The following is a 24674-nucleotide window of genomic DNA, read 5'->3' on the forward strand; positions in this document are numbered from 1 at the left end:
GACTTAATTAACTTAATTTTCTATCATGATTAAAAAGTTAATTGTATCAATTAATTTATTAATTGAAAAAATTTTCAACTTCAATTAACTTTTTAATTGGAAATATTTTGGTGATATTTTTTTCTGTGTACGTTATAGTGGACATACCAAATGAAGAGGAACAACAAACCAGTGACGTAGGTGCTTCCACATCTGCCGGTATCACCCATTCGACCAAACGCAGACGTGTTGAAGTTCCTCCGGGGGCTGAAAATGTATATAAAAAGTTGTCATCATTTGGTGCGCCTAAATGGACAAGAAAAGCTAACAAAAATTACTGCTTTGAATACGACCTTGAACCAAAATCCGATTCTCTGAAAGATGTTCAAAAAGATTTAGTGGATAAATTGAAAAATAAATCATCTCATTGCGAACATCGCAGAAAATAAAAAACGTCGATGCAAGCACTGCCATAAACCAGCTTCTTTTTAATGTAAGCGATGTAATTTTCCACTTCATACACATTGTTTTGAAATATATCACAAATAAGATAAATAATTAGCTTATATTACATTATCTTTTTTAAATTGAGCTAAAATATAATAAAATTCTGATAAAAAATCATAATAATGTTTTTATTACATACTTGGTAAAAAAATGCTAAATACTGTCCAGTGTTCGATTATTCGAACACCCTATATCTCAAGAACTAAAATTCTAAGAAAAAATCTGATGCCAGATTTGAAGTTTTTGGAACAACTTACCCTAGTATACGAAATTTGGTGAAAAAAATCGAGAAAAAATTTCGCTTGGGCGTTAATGGGTTAAACAAATAAAATATCACAGATGCTACTATATAATTCCACATGAGAAAAAGAACTAATTTTATAAGATTTGTTATCGACTTATTTTTCAAATATTATTCTTAAACAAGATTGTTGAAAATTTTCCTTATTGATACAATTATTAAAATTAAAATCTTTATATATACCAAAAAATTTTTAATTTAAGTTAAATAAATAATGTGATTAACTGTTAAAAATAATTTAATATGTGTTAAACTTTCAAAAAGGCTAAATTTCGTAACGGCGATTTAATGTAAAAAAAGGTCATTATAATTTTGGGGTATTTTTTTTAAAAAGGCATAAAAAAATACCATGGATGACAAAAGAATGTCATATGGGGTGGGCTGCCTGGGAGGAAAATTTCATCTAATCTCCCCCATGTTAGATGTAGATTAGTCCAGATTTAAATAATCAAACTATTGGCAAAAATCATAAATCGGAATTTCTCACTCGAAACAAAATAACCCACATGTGAAATATGACTTCCCATCCCTGTGCCATCTGGTTGAGAGAGACAAGTATACAATGTCACTCAATGAGAGAGCTTACCCAAATAATATCAGGGCTGTACCATCGTAATTGCTATATTATACAAATTGTGATCTCCCAGCTCTGGTCCAGGAAAACAAATTGGTACACAAAATAATTTAAATGTACAACCTTTAAAAGCGAAAAGAATCCCCCCATCCGGCGAGCTAGGCCGTAGCAAAACACCACCAAGTACCAAATGCGCTTAAATAGAGGGGTTGTTACAGGTCAGTACCGTAATACCCCCGCGAATGATTTAGTACCTTTTGTGTAGACATTTTTTAGCCGATATCAGATTTATGGTGCAATAGTTTTGACAAAATATTTTAATATGTTGAGAAAGTCTTTAACAAAATTTGCTAATAGTCTTTTACAAATTTGGCAAAACAGACAAGTTCATGCGGGAACAAAATCTCGATTTTGTAAAAGCCATAGTCAAAAACACGATTTTACTGAATTTAAAGAATGTTTTAGTTGAAAAGCACGTGATCCACACGAACACTTTCTAGATAAGAAGTTATCGATCGCGTACTAAAATAATGCGAACCACTACAGTCACGGTCGAAACTTGAGACAAAAAAAATCTACCAACATTCGCAGCAAATCTTACCAAAAATTACCAAAAAATATTATTTTGCAAAAATTTATTTCTTCAGAAAAATTTTATTTGTATAGAAATTTTTATCAAAATTTTATTTCTATAGAAAATTGTGTCAAATTTTAGATATATAAAAAAATGTTTTCAAAATGTTATTTCTGATGAAAATTTTATCAAAATTTTATTTCTGTAGAATATTTTGTCAAAATTTTATTTCTATAGAAAATTTTGTCAAAATTTTATTTCTGATGAAAATTTTTGTTAAAATTTTATTTCAATAGAACTTTTTTTATTTATATATTTACAGAAAATTTATGAAGTACCATGATTTCTACTAATCTACCAAACAGTAGAATTCTATTAACTTTGGCAACCTTGATTATAATACTACAGTAGTCTTTGTAAGTGGATATAAAACTATAAAAATATTTAAAATTGAGGAGTGACAAACAAAATTTTATTTTCTTTAAAATTCAGTCCAAGGGAGCTCTTGACAATAATCTTCCAATGGAATTTTTGTTGAAATTTAGTGAAAAGTACTTTTTCGCTCAAAAAAATACCTTTTTAGTACTTTCGTAAAAATTGTATTTGCCATCCCTGTTAGAAATACATTGATTACGAAAATTAGGAAAAAAGTGATACCGCAACAATCGCCAACTGTGAAGGGGGAAGCGTATCAAAAAGTATGAAAAGTACATGAAAGTATTTTGCCATCACTATTGTTACAAGAGCCATTTTTTATTTTGTGAAACACCAAGCGCAACTAGCTTCTTATAATTTATTTAAATAAAATCGATAATGAAGTGCTTATGCTTATGCCTTCGGACTTAACTTGTAATGTGCACAATATATGGGATATGACACGAGTACTGTCGTCCGGAATAACTGATAGTCTGTAAAGCGCATAATGCGCTTTACCCTTCCAGCATTTCAAATATCCATTTCATCCTCATCGCTACCACAGACTCGTAAGTGACATTGCAACAATCGCCAACTGTGATAGTATTTTGCCATCACTATTCGCATGAAAGTATTTTGCCATCACTATTAGGGCTGTTTTCTTTTAGCACTGGATACCCTAAGCCGTGAAGGACTAAAAGAAAACAGAGTACTCGTTTATCCATTTGACTTTCCAAATGGAATAAAGTGATAGTTTTTTAAATATTTTTCCGGACACGCTGTCTCCATTGGTAATAAAAGCACTGGCTGATAGACGCTACAACATGTAACTTGCAACTTGTAACTCAACATCAATCTTTTATTAATGCATAAAAATATGTTAAATGTGATGTGATAGTCGCATAAATGTTATATTTATGAGAATTTATAAATGTTTAATAAAATTAATAATCATGTAAATAATCGTGTTTTACTTGACCACAATGTTTATTTTACAACTATCTTAAAATGCACTTTGTCTGATTGTTTGAAGGGGCTCTTATTGGCGTCCTTCTAAATGTATCCAGAAGGGCACCTAATAATTGCACACATGCCATACTTCTTTGTAGTAACTTGGCATGATACAACTTCTCAATGGCGACGGCGCTTTTCCGAGGAGTTTGGATATCGTATACGACTGTTTTCGACGTAGTGGGGATTCTCAGAAGCGCCCCCAAATTCAAAAAATGTTGGCAGGGTACAGACTATCAGTTATTCCGGACGGAATGTCGGTGTTTGTAAAGAATCTTACAGTGTGATCCGATACGACTTGTCGGCGATGACTAAATAATCGGTAAATGTGTTACCGATCCCATAAACATGCAGCAGTATCGATTATGCCTTTGGACTTAACTTATAATGTGCACAATATATGGGATATGTTCGACACGAGTACTGTCGTCCGGAATAATTGATAGTCTGTAAAGCGCATAACAGATCCACTTTTGAACTATTAAAATTGCACCATGTACTCATCAGCTGTTTCATATTTGCTTTACAGCACGTTTACGACAAATCAAATATTGCGAATGATATTTCCACATGACTTTGTATGTAAAAAAAAAATAACAAACTATTGTCGGGACATGTGAACATGTTTTATAAAAATATAACTCATTTTTTGTAAGGAAATGTTTAAACAGCCGGGTGCACCAAAATATGTTTCAAAATTTGAATGAAAAAATAGACCAAATCCGCATTAGGTAGTAAGTTAATATTTTAATTTTATATTATGAAATTATATGGTTGTCTCATATTTAGCAAATCTGACGAAATATACATGCATGTTTTTTGTTCAACAAACCAATTAAAACAAGGAAGAAAATAGAATATGATCAGTGACGATACAGAACTTATACCAAAACAACAAATTGATATTATTAGTCATACTGCTATGATGGGTGGAAATACAAAATCTCGAATGGATGATCCCCGATTCCGCATAAGGCCAATGCAACAAATTGCTTCTGCATGTACGGGAGCTATGTTGACGGCTTGTTTTAGTAAGAGATCAGACGCACAAATGTAAGAATATTAATGGCAAATAATTACAATTTTAGTGACACCGCTGGATGTGGTGAAAACTCGTATTCAGGCCCAACAGGCAAAAATGACAAACAAATGTTTTTTATATTGCAATGGTTTAATGGACCATTTATGCCCCTGTGATTCCAAAGCTTCTTTTCCTAATGTTAAACCTATTAAACCCTTAAATGGCACTATGGTAAGTTAATCGTACCCATTTTTCGTGTATATATATTGATTGAAACTGTTTGTTTCATCCTTAGGATGCGTTTGTATATATTAGCCGGACCGAAGGTCTACGGTCCTTGTGGTCCGGCCTTGGACCCACATTGATATCTGCACTTCCTTCCACTATAATTTACTTTGTAGGTTATGAACAATTTAAATTAAAATTTCTTGAGTTCCACTATAAGTACCTGGCCGAAGTGAAAGGATCACCACAAGGACGTGATATTCCTCTATTGGTTCCTCTTTTAGCTGGCATTTCGGCAAGAATTTGTGCCGTTTCCTGTGTTAATCCAGTCGAGCTTATACGCACAAAAATGCAATCGGAAAAAATGACCTATGAACAAATAACTTCTGCCGTACAGAAAGTTGTACAATCACAAGGCATATGGGGTTTGTGGAGAGGTCTGCGACCCACTATACTTCGTGATGTACCATTTTCTGGAATATACTGGACATGTTACGAAACAATTAAATCCCACTATGGTGTTGTAGAACCAACATTTAAATTTAGCTTTTTGGCTGGTGCTGTTTCGGGATCGGTAAGACCTTAATATCTTATATAATTCACATGATATAGTTATATATTTTTTTATATTTATATTGTAGATAGCGGCGACAATAACAACTCCATTTGATGTCGTCAAGACACATGAGCAAATAGAATTTGGTGAAAAAGTTATATTTGCAGGTAAGAATGTTTGACGTTTATTATAAGGAATATCTTCAAGTACAAAAAAATAAGGGAATATTAAACTCGAGCGAATTCGATTGTTCTACGTCACTATTGATGGCGATTTATATCATTTCATTCTCTTGACATGTCCTCCCTAGAAAAGCTATCTGCCAGCTTTGGGCCTAGAAGAAGGAACAACATTAAATGATATCATGCCTTCTCTGTAGCTGGTTAAATCCCTCTGCCTCTACCCCAACATGGTCCGGATCCTTCCTAAAAAACGGTCAATAATCAGACCCATCTGCTGATATGATTGTTTGAATATTAGGATGTCATAATTTCTAATTCGTCTTATTTAAAATTTAAATCGTCTTATTAAAATTTAAATCTGAAGAAATATCCAATTATCATGATGTCATGCAAACATCAAATTTTCAGATGGTGATTACTTCCTCTCGTTTTTCCATAACGCAAGAAGTTTTATACCTAATTTTGCCACAAATTGATGGTTTACCAGGCGCCCAAAAGCCAAACACGGGGTCTTATCCAATTTCCGACTTTTCAAGTTTTTTCGTAAATTTGGACTTTACGAATTTTAAATTTTGATCATTTAAAATCGGCCATAAAAACCTTTTTAGTGATCAATATTAGTATTTTTCTTATTATATTTTGTACAAATAATTCTGTTACAACTGATTTTATTTATTTATTTTTTTCCATTTTTATAGAGAAACCTGCCAAACAATTGCCTACAGCTAGTTTAGGAAAACGTCTAGCTACAATATATACTACAAATGGTATTCCCGGTTTATTCGCTGGCTTAGGACCTCGTCTTTTGAAGGTAGCACCGGCCTGTGCCATAATGATTTCTACGTTCGAATATAGTAAATCATTTTTCTATCACTATAATGTGAAGCATTATATTGAAAAATAGTAGAACATGGGTATTATTCACTTCACTCATGCGTTGTAGTAAAATGTTGTTTTTTTTTTTATATAGACCGCATATTACAGAATTGTTATATTTTCTTTGCTTATGAACGTGTTCCTGTATTTCTAAATAGATTCATATTACATTCGGTTTTACAAATAACTTTTTTATCCCATAGTTTTTTATTATCGAATTCTAATTTTAAATATTCACTATCGATGTATTTTCTTTGTTTTCATATCTAAAGGACTTAAGTTATATGTACAGTTTTTTATTATTATAATTTATGAAATGATTTGAACTACAATTATGCTACCGAAACATCCGTTGTAAATAAAAGCCTTGTTTTTGGAAATTAGTTTAACTCGAAAGATTTTTATTCCTTTTGACAAAAAGCTTGATTTATGTATATATTGAAACATTTTAAGATTAATAAGAGATTTTACAAAAAGTTCTAACAAAATAAAAGCCTATCTTAAAGGAAAATAAATAAACCCATATTTTCAAATCTACGTTTTCATGCAAAATTTCTTTTGCATGATACCCCCATGTAAAATTTGTCGACGTTTTACGATTATTTCGCACTGAAATCTGTTTGAATGAATTACTATTACCAGAATAAAAAAAAAATATGATAGGTGTTAGACCTTTTTCCACCCAATTGACAAAAATTAAGCAAAAATATGATTATTTTCATATTTTATTTATTTATTTATTTATTTATTTGACTAACCTATGCACAAGAATTATATCTTATAATATATATAAAGCATGGTTTATAGAAATTTTTTAGCCACTTTCGAAAAGTAATCGCGAACTTAAACGGGGTTTTTACGAAAACTGATTCTGTACCGGCCGGAGACACCACTTTCATGTTTTAACAAAGAACCCACTGTGGTTCGATTAAAACAAAACATTGGCAACACTGTTATTTAAGTGTCAAAAAATGAGTCGATACAAAACAATAACAATAACACGTGTATACGGTTGAATAAAAAATCGTCAAAATTAAAATAAAGTTCTGTTTTTTACAAAAATATCTGTGTTAAAAATGAATACGGAAGCTGAAGAAAAGAAAAATGGAGATAATGCAGCTATACAAGAGTGCAATGTTGCAACGAGTAAAATCCAAAAGCCTAAGAAAGTGAAAAAGCCTGAAAATGAGATTCCTCGGGGCCAGCCAAAATCTAATAGGCCATGGAAAACACCTAAGACAAAGTATATTGTTACTTTATATTTGTTTTATATTTAACGTTAATAAATATATTCCATTCCAGATTCTCCACAATACAAAAATCAAAACCTCGCCTATCGTTCGAGAAGAAACTTGAGCTACGCAATGAAATGCGTGCCATTAAGGAACGATCACGAGAGATCAAAGAGGCTAGGAAAGAAGCTGCTGTTGCCAAGCAACAACGACGTGTTGAGAATGCCGAACGTAGATTGGCTAACGAGAGAAGAGCAGAAATTGTACAAGTCATTAAGAATCCTGCAAAATTGAAACGTATGAAAAAGAAACAAATGCGGCTTATTGAGAAACGTGATCTCAGTCAAGTAAAGGTGGTGTGAAGGTAACATATGTATATGTGGAATTATAGTTCTTAGAATATATGTCATTAGTTTATTCAATTTTATACATTGTAAGTATCACTAATAAAAATACGCAGAATGAATTGTAATTTGTATTCCTGTACCTGTTGTTGTGTTTAGCCACTTGCAGTTATTTGTAACTAATTTACTCCAATGGGGGATTGCAGTTCCTGGAAAGTGAGGGTCATCTATGTATGTTAAGTTAGGTATACTTTGCTTCGACTTCCAAGGAGGAGAAAAATAATTTCTGCATTGTGGTGGAATGGGTGTCGTTCGTTTTTTATGGGTCTCTATAGTTTTTTTTTTTTTGCCCAATTCGATGCGGAGTATTTTTTATTTATATTTGTGTTTTTGCAGTGGACGTATGACGTTGTTGTGTATTAGAAAGTTGTTCATAATTTTATAATCTTCGTTTATTCTCTTGAGTGTTTTGTACAATTTTCAATAGTTCAAGAGCTGTTGTCGAAAAACTGAACAACTCGGTGAAAAAGTGGACATTTTTTTCCACATTTTTGGGGGCTTGAGCATGAAGATTAATTTTTAGCCACACTTTGCTGAAGACAAAAACAAATCACACCATTTTTCGTGCTTTGGCCATGCGAAAATTATAAAAAATGCAAAACAGCGCTCAAAATCGAATATTCATATTTAATCAAACCGAGTCCATGACGACTTTATGTTGATAGATAATACAAATGATTACAGGTATTTGCTTGAAATGTTAAAACTTATACATATTTTAAAAAACACTAAGTGAAAAAATACACTAATGAAAAAATATATATAAAAATTATGAAATTAAAAACAAACAAAAGCTAAATGTGATGTTTAAAACTAAAAACCTATCGCACACTTTTTTATAAAAAAAACCAGTAAGGAAAGTCTAAAGTCGGGCGGGGCCGACTATATTATACCCTGCACCACTTTGTAGATCTAAATTTTCGATACCATATCACATCCGTCAAATGTGTTGGGGGAATATGGGAAACGTTTAAATCTGAAGCAATTTTAAGGAAACTTCGAAAAAGTTTATTTATGATTTATCACTCTATATATATGTATTAGAAGTTTAGGAAAATTAGAGTCATTTTTACAACTTTTCGACTAAGCAGTGGCGATTTTACAAGGAAAATGTTGGTATTTTGACCATTTTTGTCGAAATCATAAAAACATATATATGGGAGCTATATCTAAATCTGAACCGATTTCAACCAAATTTGGCACGCATAGCTATAATGCTAATTCTACACCCTGTGCAAAATTTCAACTAAATCGGAGTTAAAAATTGGCCTCTGTGGTAGGGATGCCAGACGTGCTCTTTTAAAGAGCACATGTGCTCTTTTTTACAAAATGTGCTCTTTAAACAAGACAGGCCAAAAGAGCACGCGAAAGTGCTCTTTTTTCTGCATCACAACAAATATTAATCAAATGGTAAAAGTAAACTGAAAATATGTAAATGTCGCACTAAGAGATTTTCATAGCCGTTATTTTCTAATTAAATAGTGTGTTACTTTATATATCAGAGTCGTAGAAGAGCATGCCGATGTTGCTTCTTCACTTTGTACTCTTTTTCTAAATGTAAACAAACTTCTTCAATAACGTTTTTCATAAAAACACCAAAAAAGTATTGTAAGAAAATTAGCATGAGTTGAAAGTGACTTATTTTATGTTTATGGTATATACCTTTTTGCTTTGTTTAAATGAATTATATTTCAATTAAATTAAATGATTTTCTTTTATTTGAAAAAGTGTGCTCTATTCCTTTCGTATGTGCTCTTTTTATAAGCTGAATGTGCTCTTTTTGCCTCTTTAAAATCTGGCATCCCTACTCTGTGGGCAAATGAGTGTAAATCGGGCGAAAGCTATATATGGGAGCTATATCTAAATCTGAACCGATTTTGCTGATATTTTGCAAGTTTTTCGAGACTCATAAAATATTCGGATGTACGGAATTTGAGGAAGACCGGTTGATATACACGCCAATTATGACCAGATCGGTGAAAAATATATATGGCAGCTATATCTAAATCTGAACCGATTTTTTCCAAAATCAATAGGGATCGTCTTTGAGCCGAAACAGGACCCTATACCAAATTTTAGGACAATCGGACTAAAACTGCGAGCTGTACTTTGCACACAAAAATACATCAACAGACAGACGGACATCGCTAAATCGACTCAGAATTTAATTCTAAGCCGATCCGTATACTAAAAGGTTGGTCTATGATTACTCCTTTTTGGCGTTACATACAAATGCACAAACTTATTATACCCTGTACCACAGTAGTGGTGAAGGGTATAATGAAATATGTATGAATAAAATGAATGGTGACATAAATTATTGTCAGTGAGAAACATGATTAGTTCAAACGATTATTATAAAAATGCAAAATCACTCTACCTTTAAATGTACGAGAAGAAATTGAAAAATCCTTAGCAATAGCAGGCATATGGTTCCATAGCCTCGTTATGTGATTTGCAAAAGATTTCTCAAAAATATTGTGGCTGAATTTGGCAAAAAAAAAAAACTATTGAGGCTTATAAAAACGAACGACAACCAATCTAGAAAAATGTAGAAATTACATTTCTCCTCTCATCGATTACTTTCGGCTGGGATAAGTGATTTTTTGTTTGGAGTCAAAAAGCCTCACTGTGTTATATATACCGTACAAAATCTAAAATGTTTATAGAATTGTTCTAAATATTCTAGTGCAACCTTTAACAAGAAGAAATCCTAGTAATTCACGTTCGTATTGCCCAATGCTACCTCGACCGGTTTCATCCATCTATCTCTTTGTGCATGTCGGTGTCTATGATTAGGGTAACAATTTAGCTAACTTGGAGTTTTCAAAGCAGGTCCAATATTTGTATTACCAACTCTACAGTTCCTTAATAGGCCTCCTTGCTATACCATCCACATTGACTGAATATCAAATTGGACTGAATTTCAAACTTGGGCTATTTAACAGACAAAATGCTATGATATCAATATTTCTGTTTTGCCACAATGTTTAGCTTTTTTCTTTTGCCTAAATATTTAGGGTTCATTTATTCCATCCAAATTTTTTATTCTATTTCCACATTTTGAAAAAGTCGACCTTTGCAAATTTAAACAGGTCTAAAGCGGACTTTTCCAGAATGTTTTTTCACGTAAAATGGTTTTAAATAATTCAAACGAACCGACCTATGTAAAAACAAGCATTCCCGAAAAGTTTTCGATAAAATATATATAAATAGTTGGCAACTCTATGATTTGTAAATATTTATATGAATATTTGATATGAATTCTGTCAAACTGATTGAAGCGGTAAAAAAACATCCAAATATCTACAAAAATATTGGAGATGGAAGAAATGAATGCAGTAAGGAATGGCAAATGGTTGTTAAAGATTTACAAAAGGCGATTAATCGTGAAGTGCAAGTTGAAGAAATACAAGATCAATGGAATGGAATGTGCAGTGCTTATGTTGAATATTTGCGCGGCAATCAAGATATTTCTCACGATTCTTGGATTCCAAAACATATGGACTTTTTGCAACCATACTTATTTAGTATGATGTAAGTTGATTAGTATTAGTTAGTGATGGATAACGAAAATAATTATTACGTGCGCAAATTAATATACGAGCATCAGGCAATATTGAAACTATGGCCTCATTCCAGTATGTGTCATTTGTCCGGAGTGACATGTCTTTCAATATGTCAAGTTTCGTGTCCACAAAACGGAAGCTTGCGAAGTTCCCTCAAAGGCAACAAAGGCAAAGTTCTTTACTGGTCATGAAAAGTGGATTCACTTCGAAACAAATTCTCAAACACTAGAATAAATACCTCATTTTCAATTTGTGCCCCCAATAAATTTCTTCCATCAATTACCATTGTTTTCTAAATTTTCTAAATATATGTAGAGTAACACTTTTGTATATTTCTTTCAGAGATGATCATATTGATGAGAATGAACTGGCAAATATTTTGACAGATGAAGGAGTCGATGGACCTGCCATAGATAGTGATGAACGTAACCAACCCGAAGAGAAAGAAAATGTCGATACCAGCCCCAAAGAATCTCTGGAAGATATAATTATCAAACATAATCTAATGCAAAGCTTAGATGAACAAATAGAAACACCCATCCGAAAATCTGATATTAATATTTCTGAATCAGAAAAAGAAACAAAAGGCGCTGTTGTAGCACCTGTTAAAAAAGTACCAGAAGAGAAAATTTTGCCTGAAAGCAGAACGCAATCTGCACAAAACGATTCTTCGTTTAGTAATCTGAGTTCTTTGGAATTAATTTTCCTAGGTTATGCCAAACAACTGCAAAAGATGCCGTTGAGATTGCAATTAAAAACGAAGCGCAAAATCGCTGATATCATGGAAGATGCCGAACTGGCAATGATGGAAGAAGGATTATAGCTTAAGCACTTTAACAAACATATTGAAGTAAATATATATTAAGTTATAAAAAATTTAAACAATATATATTTTTTTAATCTTTATTAACGTTCTCTATCTTAATAGCGATATTTAAATTACATACTATTGAAAGCTGACCCGCTTGTAGCATGGGTTAGTTACACCCATGTTCGGATATCCACTTCAATTCCAATTCCACTAACGTGGAAATTTGGTGTCCTTAATTCCACGTTCTTTTTGAACTTTTCTGTAACCAGCTGGGTTGCACAAATCACTCAAAAATTCACTAAGGCGGAAATCAAAATTAGTGAAATCAATAGACTTATTTCAATTTATTTTTTACTAAAAATGACACATTTTTCATTTATTAAATATAAAACTTGTGATATTTTTTACCCGAGTACTTTTTTGAACCGGAAAGACATGAATTATGTCCAAGATTTCAACTTTCACCAAGTTTTTTGCAAGTGAATTGCGGTGAAAGTGGATTGTAGGACACCAAAATCTTGAAATTAATCCACTCCCATTCACCTAGGAGTGGATTTGCGAACATAGACATTAATCTCCTAATTAAATTCCCGAGATTTTCGGAAATTGTCTTACGGCATTTTCATTTTACCCCATATGGAACAATCACCCAATTGTACCACAAGCAACAATTTCATTCTATTTGCCTAAAACTTAGGAAGCTATTTTCGATCCATAGGTTAGGTTAGACTATACAGTCCTTTGTGAGTTGTGAGTGCTGACCACGAGTTGTGAGTGCTGACCGATTCTATGTTTAGCTCAATGATAAGATTTCTCCTGTTTATAGGAAACCACTTAGAAAAGCTTTTAAACACTCATAAATGTCACCAGCATTACTGAGAGGGGATAACCGACCTGTGACAAAATTGAACCCATGTCTTTTTTGTATGTAACGCGGGCGGCATTCCACTACGGTGGCTTCCACCGATCCATAAAGTGGTATGTTTGGGGTGTGTCTTAATTCTGTGGTCCCAACCCATAACAGCCTAAGTCTGTTTTTCAATATTTTCAGTACAGGATTTTAAAGTTTTGAATCTTCACTGAAAATCAGGAGAAGGAGTTTTTTGGAAAACTTTGCTACAGATTCCTAGAAGAGATACAAACATGAAAAATTTAGAGTAAATAAATTTAGATACGCTGAATATGATGGTGCTAAAAACTCAATTGTGTCCTATCTCGAGTTAAACTGTTAAGGGTTGTGACCACAGAATTTACGAATACAATGGATTTATACACTCACAGAAAAATTTATATAAAAATTGCAACCGTTGTTTGCCGTAGACATATCTAAAAATTCTTTTATAAACCACTTGCAGCTTTCTCAGAATGTCTAGACTTGTGCCACGTTGAGGATTGCCACTAACACATTCCAAAATACTTGATTGGTTTCCACCCAGACTTACAAATTGTCGTCTTTTTGAAAGTCAATTTAGACAATGTTGAAGAAAACGTAAACTGATGCTCAAGTTAATCTACCAAAATGCTATGTCATATCGTGACATTCGAATACTATTCAAATTTTCCCTTACCTGTTAAGACATAATCTAAGGGCGTTTTCGTTTCGCAAAAAATATGTTGCCCTGGTGTTACACTACTTTTTCCCTCATTGTATTTTCGCTCAAATAATAGTGTCATTCCAAAGTTATTGTTAATTCATAATATTGAGAGGGTTACAGGTTCCAAAATCTATGACAGTGTCCTTTATATTTGGCAATCAATTTCGAGAATGTTGCACCTTTTTTCCCAATCAAAATCGCCATAAAATTACACTAGTTTACACTGAAAATGTACACTTGATGAAGTTGACTTTTCTTATGTATTTTGACCTGCTGAATTAAAAAAAATGTTAAAAAATTTTTTTAAAAAATTGTTTTTGAGATATCCCGTTATTTTTAGTTTTTCGCTCTTTTTTTCACTAAACAAAATATATCTCGAGTTAGAAATGTCCGATTATATCGTTGTTGGAACTTAAATGGAAGGTATTAAGATGACGAATAATCGTGTATAACTGGATCTGTGATAAGTTTTCAAAAAAATCGTATTTTACAATGGACCTTTTCCGCCAGAAATGTATAAACCATTGAAAAGAAAAACGTCGGGTTTCTCTTCATGGTCGTATAGATGATACTCTAACGTAGTTATAAGAAAAAAACGACCCAAAAAAGAAAAAGTTATAAGCAATTGAATGATGTCAAATCATGCAAATATGAGCCAATCACCCACACAAAAATGCATTTCTCTGTGGCCGATAGGCATTTTTGTGTGGGTGAGTTGCTAATATTTGCATGATTTGACATCGGATATGTTCACTCAACTGCTTATAACTTTGTCATTTTTCGGTCGTTTTTCTTTTAGTTGGTCTTATTACTTACGTTAGAGTATAAACTCATTTTATTAAATGGTTTATACTTTTCTGGCGGAAAAAGTCCATTGTAAAATACGATTTCTTTGAAAATTTTGCTTTTTCGCATCGATATTTTTTGAACCACTTAACTTATCACAGATCCAATTATAAACGATTATTCGTCATCTTAATATCTATCATTTAAGTATCGATATAATCGGTCATTTCTAACTCGAGATATAATTTTTTTAGTGAAAAAGAGCGAAAAACTAAAAATAACGGCATATCTCTAAAACTATTCCATAAAAAATTTTTTAAAATTTTTTCGAATTCAGCAGATCAAAATACATAAGAAAAGTTGCCTCTCATCAAGTGTAGAAAAAAAATTGTAAACTAGTGTTATAATTGTTTTTTAAATGTTTGAAGTTCTTTTTGTGTGCTGAAAAACAGCAGTAAGTGTTTGCTTTTGACAGCATTTTTTGTTGCATGAGTGCAACCATCACAAGCCTTCACCAAAGTTGTAACGCAAAATCATTCAAAATTTTTCCAAAGTTTACAAATTTTAAAAAATTCGACAAACGTAAATTTGATTCAGAAGTATTTATCATAATTTATATTTGACATAAATTTTAGCCTGAATATAAACTCGTAAGCAGTTCGTAACATAAGAGGGGGTTTATTAATTTCCCTTTTTATAACCTTTGTCGGGTACAAAACACTGTAGCCGTGTTCTTTCTCTTAAAGGCATAGACGAATGAAAGAAATGCTTTCACAATGCACCTATAACACGTCGCAACGACCAACAAACATCATTGTTATATAGGATGTGAAAGTGAATAGTGCTACGACGCCCGAAAACAAACGTTCAATAAAATTATACGTTATATTGGACATAATTGGAAAACAAACCATCACATCCCGCTTATCCCACAGGAACAAATCTCATTACCAAAGTAGAAATAGTAAAAAAAAATAGACAAAAATAATAATAGAAAATATAAAACAACTGGAATTGCCAAGAAATACGAAACCAACACAGCCACCACATAACGAGCAGCAACCTGACCTAACCTTGGCCTAGGCAAGAAAAAAAGAGAAACAAACGTACAGAGCAACAACTACTACCATATTGTGACCTTGAATAATAAGCAATTTGTGCAATTGCAATCAAAAAAGCATCTATTTGTGTGTTTTTTAAAATCCAAAAAAAAAAATAAACATGACTGAGGAAACAAATTGTTTACGACCCGCAACTGGTGTTGTTCCCGTTCCTGGTGGAGGCGGGGAATATGTGTGGACACATCGTGAACCTTTATTGCATTTACAAAAGTATACACCGTTTTTTCGCCTAATTGATTTTGTGGAAAAGACACGAACTAAGCGTTTCTATGAACCAGCTGAACGTTTTGAAATCCTAATGTCTGCCTGTATATTAAGACATCCAGCGCCGTTTTGTCAAAATCGCCGTTTCCCCGATGATTATTGGGCTAATTTATCTGTGGGACCCGTAGCCGATGCCTTTGATAGACTCATAGCCTCATTAGATATACCCAGCCCGCAATTGTTGTCACAAATGAATGCCCAGGATTGGGATACATGGAAAAAGAAATTCGATATTGCTATGACTGATATTAGACGTTTGTCTTATTGTGCCGATTTAGATAAATTAGCTGATATTGGAATATACAATAGAGCTTCATTTGAACAACGTTTTAATATGCAATGGCGTGAGTAGGGCATGGAGGATAACAAACAAGGAGGATGAAGAGCACGAGGAATTATTAAATATTATTTATGTTGTTGTCCCATATGTGGGTCAAATTTAAGAGAAGATGGTGCTGACATAGTAATAGATATAAAGAGAATGTTTATAATGGACTAAAAGAGAAAGAGAGTATGAAATATTGGAAACGGAAGTTATTATACTACATGTATAACAGTAACTTGTTAGTGTGTGCGGTACCTCCGTTCCACTAAATACATTATTAAGCTACAGCTAATTTTAAGGTCATTATAATGCATTACTCAATCCACAGAAACGGGGCAATGACTTTTAACATTTGAATCTGTATTTATGTTTAGCCTATACAAACAACGTAACAACTTACATACATATGTATAAATAATTCTAAGTTTATTATTATGATAAGATTTGAATTTACAAAAACCCCATATGATTGTGTATACCTATATTGCTGAAAATGGTGGGTCCAACGTAGGTTTTGGACCAATTAAAATGGTTCTTCGTGAATGATATTTATAAAAAAACTAACATAGCTTTAATATTTATTATAGAACTAATCAACAGTTGATCATTATGAATATTGTATGTACACGAGAAAATACAAACAAACATAAACATGTAACAAAAAGAATATAAATGTATAGATATCACGGTTGCCACAGTTGGTAGAAAAAAAAATTTCAATAGAAATAAAATTGTTCAATAGAAATAAAATTTTGACAAAATTTTCTATAGAAATTAAATTTTGACAAAATTTTCAATAGAAATAAATTTTTGACAAAAATGTTCTATGGAAATAAAATTTTGACAAAGTTTTCTATAGAAATAAAATTTTACAAAATTTTCTATAGAAATAAAATCTGGACAAAATTTTCTGTAAATATAAACTTTTGAGATAATTTTCTGTAAATATAAAATTTTGACGAAATTTTCTAATTTATTCTGATAATTGGTTGATAGTTTTGCTGCAATTAAAGGATTTTGACGAAATTTTCTATACAAATAAAATTTTGACAAAATTTACTATAGAAATAAAATTTTGACAAAATTTACTATAGAAATAACATTTTGACAAAAAATTTTCTATAGAAATAAAATTTTGACAAAATTTTCTATAGAAATTAAATTTTAACAAAATTTTCTATAGAAATTAAATTTTAACAAAATTTTCTATAGAAATAAAATTTTGACCAAATTTTCTATAGAAAAAAAATATTGACAAAATTTTCTATAGAAGTAAAATTTTGACAAAATTTTCTATAGAAATAAAATTTTGACAAAATTTTCTATAGAAATAAAATGTTGACAAAATTTTCTACAGTAATAAAATTTTGACAAAATTTTCTAAAGAAATAAAATGTTGACAAAATTTTCTATAGAAATTAAATATTGACAAAATTTTTTATAGAAATAATATATTGATAAAATTTTCTATAGAAATAAAATTTTGACAAAATTTTTTATGGTAATAAAATTTTGATAAAATTTTCTATAGAAATTAAATTTTGACAAAATTTTCTATAAACAAATTTTAACAATATTTTCTATAGAAATAAAATTTTAACAAAATTTTCGATAGAAATAAAATTTTCAATAGAAATAAAATTTTGACAAATTTTCTATAGAAATAAAATTTTAACAAAATTTTCTATAGAAGTAAAATTTTAACAAAATTATCTATAGAAATAACATTTTGACAAAATTTTCTATAGAAATAAAATATTGACAAAATTTTCTATAGAAGTAAAATTTTGACAAAATTTTTTATAGAAATAAAATTTTTCAATAGAAATAAAATTTTGACAAAATTTTCTATGGAAATAAAATTTTGACAAAATTTTCTATAGAAATAAAATTTTCTATAGAAATCAAATTTTGACAAAATTTTCTATAGAAATATTCATTCGTTTTGTTTTGTTATTGTTGGTTTTTGTTCTTTAATCATTGTTGTTGTTTTTTTTTTATTTCAGCTTAAAACCATACATTGACTAAACTACAAGTGTAGCTTAACCAACAGAGGAAAAGAATGTTTGTCAAATTTATTTGGGCAAAGCCCTATAGACTGCAAGATGGTTGGATGGACGCACGTTTCGAATGAAAGACAGAAGAGGAAGCACGCTCAAAATAAAACCCAGCCAACTTCATTCAAATCGATGATTTGATGGTGGCAAAGGAAAAGAGAGATGTTTGTACGAATTTATTTCGGCATAAGCCGGCTATCAATGTAAAGCCTTTTTTCGGAGGGTTTAAGTGTGGTTTATAGTTGGGTTTAATGAACTGCCTGAAGTTATTCTGATAATTGGTTGATAGTTTTGCTGCAAGTAGAGGATGCTGATGAGGAATATGGTAATTCCGAAACGTGCGTCCATCCAACCATCTTGCAGTCTATAGGGCTTTGTCCAAATAAATTTGACAAACATTCTTTTCCTCTGTTGGTTAAGCTACACTTGTAGTTTAGTCAATGTATGGTTTTAAGCTGAAATCAAATAAACAACAACAATGAAATAAAATTTTGACAAAATATTCTATAGAAATAAAATTTTCTACAGAAATAAAATTTTGACAAAATTTTCTATAGAAATAAAATTTTGACAAAATTTTCTATAGAAATAACATTTTTATAAAATTTTTGATAGTAATAAAATTTTGACAAAATTTTCTATAGAAAAACATTTTAACAAAATTTTCTATAGATATAAAATTTTGAAATTGTGAAAATTTTACAAAACTTATAACCACAAAAATTTGATAAAACACTGCGAATTTCTATTTGGAAGTTGTTTTGGCAAAATTTTGTAGATTATTTTTGGCTCGAGTGGCAACCGTGATAGATATGCAATCGTTACCCTATATGCAAAAAGGCGTAATAGCCATCAGTCAACAAAATCCTTTCTCCATACTTGTAATTTCAATTCCTTTTCTAGCCTTTTTGTATATTTGGAACGATAGATCTCCAAGTGCTAAACAAATTGCAAATAAATAAATTATAATATAAAAATATGTGAGTTCTAAACAAATGTTATCAAAATTTGTTCGTTCTTTTGTTTAGAAAGCCACAGTCCGAAGAAGCGGGAAAGTGATCGATGGGACCGAAGAAAGGTTGTAAAAGAAATTAGTAAATGGTATAATATCGGGCGAAGGTGATTATATGGAAATCTGCGAGTAAATAATGCCATAACGCTGTGGATTATGAATTCAAAGTAATCCACAGTCTTATGGCATTTAAATGGCTAGAGATCTAAAAATCTGATTTTTGGAACATGAAGAAAATTTCCCAACTGAGCAATTCGTAAACTCCCAAACTGATCGTGTTCACTTTACCTTGTGCATAAACGAGAGTTTCAGTCTTAAGCTTGAGTCAAATTTTACGCATGCGAACACCACTAAGCTGAACTACAGATCTTTGGCTAAATGAAAAGTCCTTTAGCTCGGTATGCACCTCTAGAGAAAATTTTACTTTTTAAAAAATAAAAAAGGCTTGCATTGAAGTCGAAGTAAATTCATTATTATCTTATACCTCTTTCACATCCAAAACCCACTTTAACTAGATTTCAACTGTCATTTGCCTTTTCAAATCCACTTTTAATAGATTTCGAGCCTAATGTGTATCACCTTTTCCAAGCTGCAACAACAGCATTAGCAGCAGCGGTAGATATTACGTTTTAACATATTGTCAACGTAATAATTGATGAAAAGTACTCCCATGATGGACGTATTAAATTTGACCAACTCAGTTTCTGTAATTGACGTTTTATTTATAGATCGTAGAAAAACTTAAAACTTATTTTACATTTTCTGTAAGGCAAATTTATTTTGTTGCCTAACCGAAATCTTAAATTAAGTTTATATTAACGTATAAATATTGGAATTATTTAGCCAAAACATACCACGAAAGAAAAAAAAAATAAACGAAAAACAAGGAAAACATAGGACTATGAGTGGCATGCCAGGCGATCATCAAATATCGAACGGTGTTCACTTTTTAGAAAACGTTTCATATCCCTTAACAAATACATCGAACTAGGTTTAGCCAATAATCTAAATAAAAGATCCAATAAGGCATCTATATTATCATCACGTTTGTATGCAACCAAAGCAGCAGTAAATGCACTAAAATCTTCTGGGGGTAAAATACTTCGAAGCTGTTTGATACATAAGAAGGGACCGTAAGAGTATGAGAAAATATGACAAAATCTTTATTACTTACAACTCTTAGGAATTCCAATCTTTCTTCAGGGGCCTTTTTACTATCATCGCCCTCTGTTGTTAGATGTGGTTTCTGGCCATATGAAAATGAACTTAGCTTTGCAGAGGTAGATGTTGAAAGTTGTGACGTCGAGGTATTATTCACAAGTTTATATTTCTTCTTTTTGTTAAAATCAGTTTGGGAAAGGCTACTGGAGGAAGATGACGTTTGGCTCGTAGTTGGACTTCGTTCTCGCTTGTGTATTTTAACTAAACTTCCACTAGCTGAACTGGAACAGCTGGAGGAAGAATTAAAATCTATTGCAGAAACATTGGAGTCAAGACGACTCATAAAATCCATAGCACTAGGCATTTTTCCACTGTTACAAGTTCGTCCGGCAGCTGCGGCATAATCATTGGGAGACCATGATTCTATTGAGTTGGTTTTTTCCACTTTTCTATATGATGAAAATTTTAAGAAATTTATTTTTGATAAACCTATACAATTTCTACGGACTCAAAATAATAATTACATGGCATTGGAATGTGCAAATTGAAATTTACTTTTGGCAGCCAACACTTCCTTAGGATCAGAAAACAATTTACTGCGAATCGGTTCATCGGTCTGTTCACAACTTTCAACCACAAGAGTTTCAACGCAACGTTCTTTTGGTTTTGGCATCTATTTATTTGGAAGATGAATGTTAATAGTCTAGCAATGTGACTGTGAGTAAGACTTACTGTTTTGTCAGCATTTCTAAAGAAATCTCTTAGTTCTTTAACAACTGGACCGAATGTCGTATTTTTTTGTTGAGTCCCCAAAATGTCTCTTATCCACTTTGATAGCTGCTGAATTTGAGAAGACTGCTGAAATCTTACATCACACAATAATATAGCACCATAATCATTTCGATGACGAATTACACGACCAATTGCTTGATTTACAGCTCTTGTAGCATCTAAAGAGTACCAAGCTTGCCCAGTTAAGAGCTATAGCTCAAAAGAAAAATCAAGAAAAAATTTTCGTTTTTTGTCATTTTCACAAATACCAACCTCATTCTCTTTTGTACGATTATCGTCCAAATATTTTTTCTTCAATATCACTTTAGGATCTTTTAGCGGAGGAAATGGCAGACCAGTTATAATGACAGCTCGACCATTACGATCGGCAAAATCTAAACCCTCTGAAACTTTTCCTCGACACACTGCCATAAAACAGGCTCCCTTTGAGTCTTTTATACTTTGATAAAACTGTTCCATGGTATTGGTGAAATCCTCTTTGCCTCGAGGTTCAACAAATATCGGTTTGTGTTGACTAATCGATGACCACAATCCGGAAGCTTGCCATGAATTCACACATTGATTTAACATGGGGTATGAGGGAAAGAACACCAATAAACCATCTGGCACTAAACGCGAAACATTTAATATGGTTGATCCCAAGGAACTAATATATTTAGGATTGTCTCTAAAAGTAGAAAATATGATAAGAGTATAAATCAAACAAAAGTTTGGCTAGTCGAATCTTAATTCCTCAAGGCTATAATTCTTAAATCATAAGGATAGAGAGACTTTGAAACAATGTAAAGCTGGGGACCAAGCACCAGGAAATGTTTTGTGTAATTACATACCTATTTTGATAGTTCGAAATTAATTGCTCACGATCTGGTCCAGAACCAATAATTTTTACATAGACCTGGGAGGACGAAACAATATGAGGATTTTCAAGGCGTTGCGCTATGGGTATGGCCAATTCAGCTATCAACGGTTTTAATGGAGCTAATGTACCACTGGTTAAGATCACACTACGCACATTAGTATTTAATAACTGTTCCATTCTAAAATGAATATTATTGCTTAGATTTGATTTATCGTTTACATTTTAAATGCTTACCCAAAGCCAGGATTAAAGCACCAATAATTTATTATTTTACCATTCTTAGATGAAGAACTTACATTTCCCTTTGATAGCCATCCCGATTGATTTGCAGAATTACCACCTTTACTATTATATTGTTTTACTTCCTCAATTTGTACATGGACCTTAACTCAAAAAAAAAAAAAATTGGATCAAATTAAATAGAAAATTGTATTTGTATTTATGTTCTTCAAAATGTAACCACATTACCTTAAAGCTACGATATACTTTGTCTAAATTATCCTCCTTGTTTACAAAGACCACAGTTAAAAGGTCGCTTATCTTTTGATAACTACCTCCTTTACGTGTCATATTATTTTGGGATTCAATTGCCATGAACTGAATAAGCTTGTCCAAAAGAGCAACTATTGCTTTTGAAGAACCGTATGTAATCTGAAGAAAAAAAATGTTTTTGTTTAGGGAATGGTCAGCTACAATAATTACGCTTACATTTGCCTTTGACAGCAAGTCAAAAATGTAGGAAGCTGGAAATGTGGCACCTTCTTGTTTATTTTCCACAAGGATATCATCTATGGCCCCTTCAAGTTCCAATAGCATTTCTTTAAGCAAAGCCAGATCGTCCAATGTGAAATCTTTTGGCTCATCCCCAGCAGAATCTAACATATCACCACTGCTCATTGCCTTCATAATATGTGTGGTGTCTTCTATAGCCAATGCTACATCGGATGATTTTATTTGAACAGAAGCAGATTCTTCGCAAATCTTTTCGATATTGTGAGCTTCATCCAAAATGCAAATGGTATTATTCAATTCAATTTTATTTGCCTTCCGAGCCGATGGGTCCAATAAATAGTTATAGGGCATAAATACAATGTCGGCATCTTCAACCAATTCTTTGGCACCATAATATGGACACATTTTGAGTTTTTGACCTACTTTAACCAAGTCTTCAATGTCCATTATGGTGGGACCACGGAAATCTGGATCATCTTTACGTGATTCTACACGATGATGGAAGGAACAAGTTCTTGTTTGAACTCGCAATCTACACATCTGTGTTTTATTCGCATTGCCCTGCTCTCGCATTACCTCGGGATGTATACACAATTGGTCTCTGGATCCCAATACCACCGCCCTCATAAATGAATAAGATGTCCGTTTTAATTCCTGCATAGCTTGCGTTAACTGTGAATGGGTACGTGAGGCATATATTATTTTAGGAAGACCCCAGCTACCGCCCTTGGGCTTAGCACGAGCAATCATTTCTAAATGCTCCGCTAAAAGAGGGTTGTTTTTAAGATCACTGGGCGGCGGTGCTGATCGTTGCATTTGCATCTTCATTTCCTCTTTTCGGGACTGTAGCCATGCCAATGATGAACATAAGAGACTAAGGGTTTTACCAGTACCTAGGAAGCAGTTTTTGTTTTATTCATTGTTACATTTGTAAACATTATTTTATACCCGTCGGTGATTCCAGAACACCATTTGTTCCATCTCGTAGACAAATGATGACCTTTTCCATATAAGCTCTTTGAACTTCATAGGGATCAAATGGAAAATGCACGGGAATACCAGCTATAATTGTTTCTGGCATGTTTAATGTTGCGACCAATTATTGCAAACCGCCAAAAAGTCTATTATATTGTGAAATGGCAATGTTTTCATTAACAAATGACAGCTTTTCATAGGGTGTTTGTAAGAGAATGTCACGCGTGATGAGAAATAAATCACTAATAGTCAGGTAGTGTAATTAATACTTGGTAAAGATTCAGTTATGGTTATGTTCAGTTTTATTTATTTATTTATTTAATTATTCATTTATTTAATCAACCAACTCCCTATAGGACAACATGCTGATAGAATTTAGTACAATTCAGGAAAATTTACTTAAAACTAACTATTAAACCTATAATAGCACACAATCTTTTAACAAAAATTAAGTATTATATACAAAAGATTGGTACAGCAAGAAAATCGATTGTCAGTCATTTCAAGCTGAAAACCAGCTTGTTTTAACTGTTACTTGGTTTGAATTCATTAATTTAGATAATATTGTCTGCATGTCAAAAGCAAGTTGAATGATATCAAACACAAGTGGCTACTCCCAAAGACAATTAGCCCAATTCTGAATATTCCCTAGGGAATGTGTTCCCTGGGAATTCATTTTCCCCGGGAATAAAATCCTCCTATCATAAACTAAGAAATAATTCAGAGTATTCGAAGTCAACTGTTTTATTTTAATAAATT

General features: G+C 32.1%; 5 protein-coding genes across 7 annotated transcripts; 4 read left to right on the forward strand and 1 right to left on the reverse strand.

Annotated features, from left to right (window-relative positions):
* The first annotated feature begins 3922 nt into the window (after positions 1-3922).
* On the forward strand, positions 3923-6609 carry LOC142229814 (solute carrier family 25 protein Shawn-like). Of its 2 annotated transcripts, none has more exons than XM_075300395.1 (6): positions 3923-4094; positions 4150-4391; positions 4449-4612; positions 4677-5180; positions 5248-5329; positions 6043-6609. In XM_075300395.1, exons 2-6 carry the CDS (start codon positions 4220-4222, stop codon positions 6246-6248), a joined length of 1128 nt encoding a protein of 375 aa, XP_075156510.1. In that variant the 5' UTR covers positions 3923-4094; positions 4150-4219; the 3' UTR covers positions 6249-6609. The 2 variants fall into 2 exon arrangements, with proteins under 2 accessions (XP_075156510.1, XP_075156509.1); XM_075300394.1 differs by having other exon boundaries at positions 3923-4091.
* A 583-nt stretch (positions 6610-7192) lies between these two features.
* On the forward strand, positions 7193-7924 carry LOC142230393 (coiled-coil domain-containing protein 86). The gene is made up of 2 exons (XM_075301041.1): positions 7193-7463; positions 7523-7924. Exons 1-2 carry the CDS (start codon positions 7297-7299, stop codon positions 7812-7814), a joined length of 459 nt encoding a protein of 152 aa, XP_075157156.1. The 5' UTR covers positions 7193-7296; the 3' UTR covers positions 7815-7924.
* Positions 7925-11095: 3171 nt separating this feature from the next.
* Positions 11096-12639, forward strand: LOC142228730 (uncharacterized). Of its 2 annotated transcripts, XM_075299231.1 has the most exons (3): positions 11096-11393; positions 11768-12275; positions 12354-12639. In XM_075299231.1, the coding sequence occupies exons 1-2, from the start codon at positions 11116-11118 to the stop codon at positions 12246-12248; spliced, it is 759 nt and encodes a 252-aa protein (XP_075155346.1). In that variant the 5' UTR covers positions 11096-11115; the 3' UTR covers positions 12249-12275; positions 12354-12639. The 2 variants fall into 2 exon arrangements, with proteins under 2 accessions (XP_075155346.1, XP_075155345.1); XM_075299230.1 differs by lacking the exon at positions 12354-12639 and having other exon boundaries at positions 11768-12310.
* Positions 12640-15268: 2629 nt separating this feature from the next.
* On the forward strand, positions 15269-17106 carry LOC142230527 (uncharacterized). Its single transcript, XM_075301171.1, has one exon. The coding sequence runs from the start codon at positions 15839-15841 to the stop codon at positions 16352-16354; it is 516 nt and encodes a 171-aa protein (XP_075157286.1). The 5' UTR covers positions 15269-15838; the 3' UTR covers positions 16355-17106.
* Positions 17107-20097: 2991 nt separating this feature from the next.
* Positions 20098-24110, reverse strand: Rtel1 (Regulator of telomere elongation helicase 1). The gene is made up of 10 exons (XM_075300080.1): positions 23889-24110; positions 22917-23833; positions 22677-22859; positions 22443-22591; positions 22180-22386; positions 21602-22016; positions 21290-21538; positions 21082-21230; positions 20571-21006; positions 20098-20505 (listed from the first exon to the last, which is right to left on the reverse strand). Exons 1-10 carry the CDS (start codon positions 24019-24021, stop codon positions 20296-20298), a joined length of 3048 nt encoding a protein of 1015 aa, XP_075156195.1. The 5' UTR covers positions 24022-24110; the 3' UTR covers positions 20098-20295.
* Positions 24111-24674: the final 564 nt, after the last annotated feature.

The sequence above is a fragment of the Haematobia irritans genome, chromosome 3 (assembly GCF_050003625.1).
Source record: "Haematobia irritans isolate KBUSLIRL chromosome 3, ASM5000362v1, whole genome shotgun sequence".
Lineage (NCBI taxonomy): Eukaryota > Metazoa > Arthropoda > Insecta > Diptera > Muscidae > Haematobia > Haematobia irritans.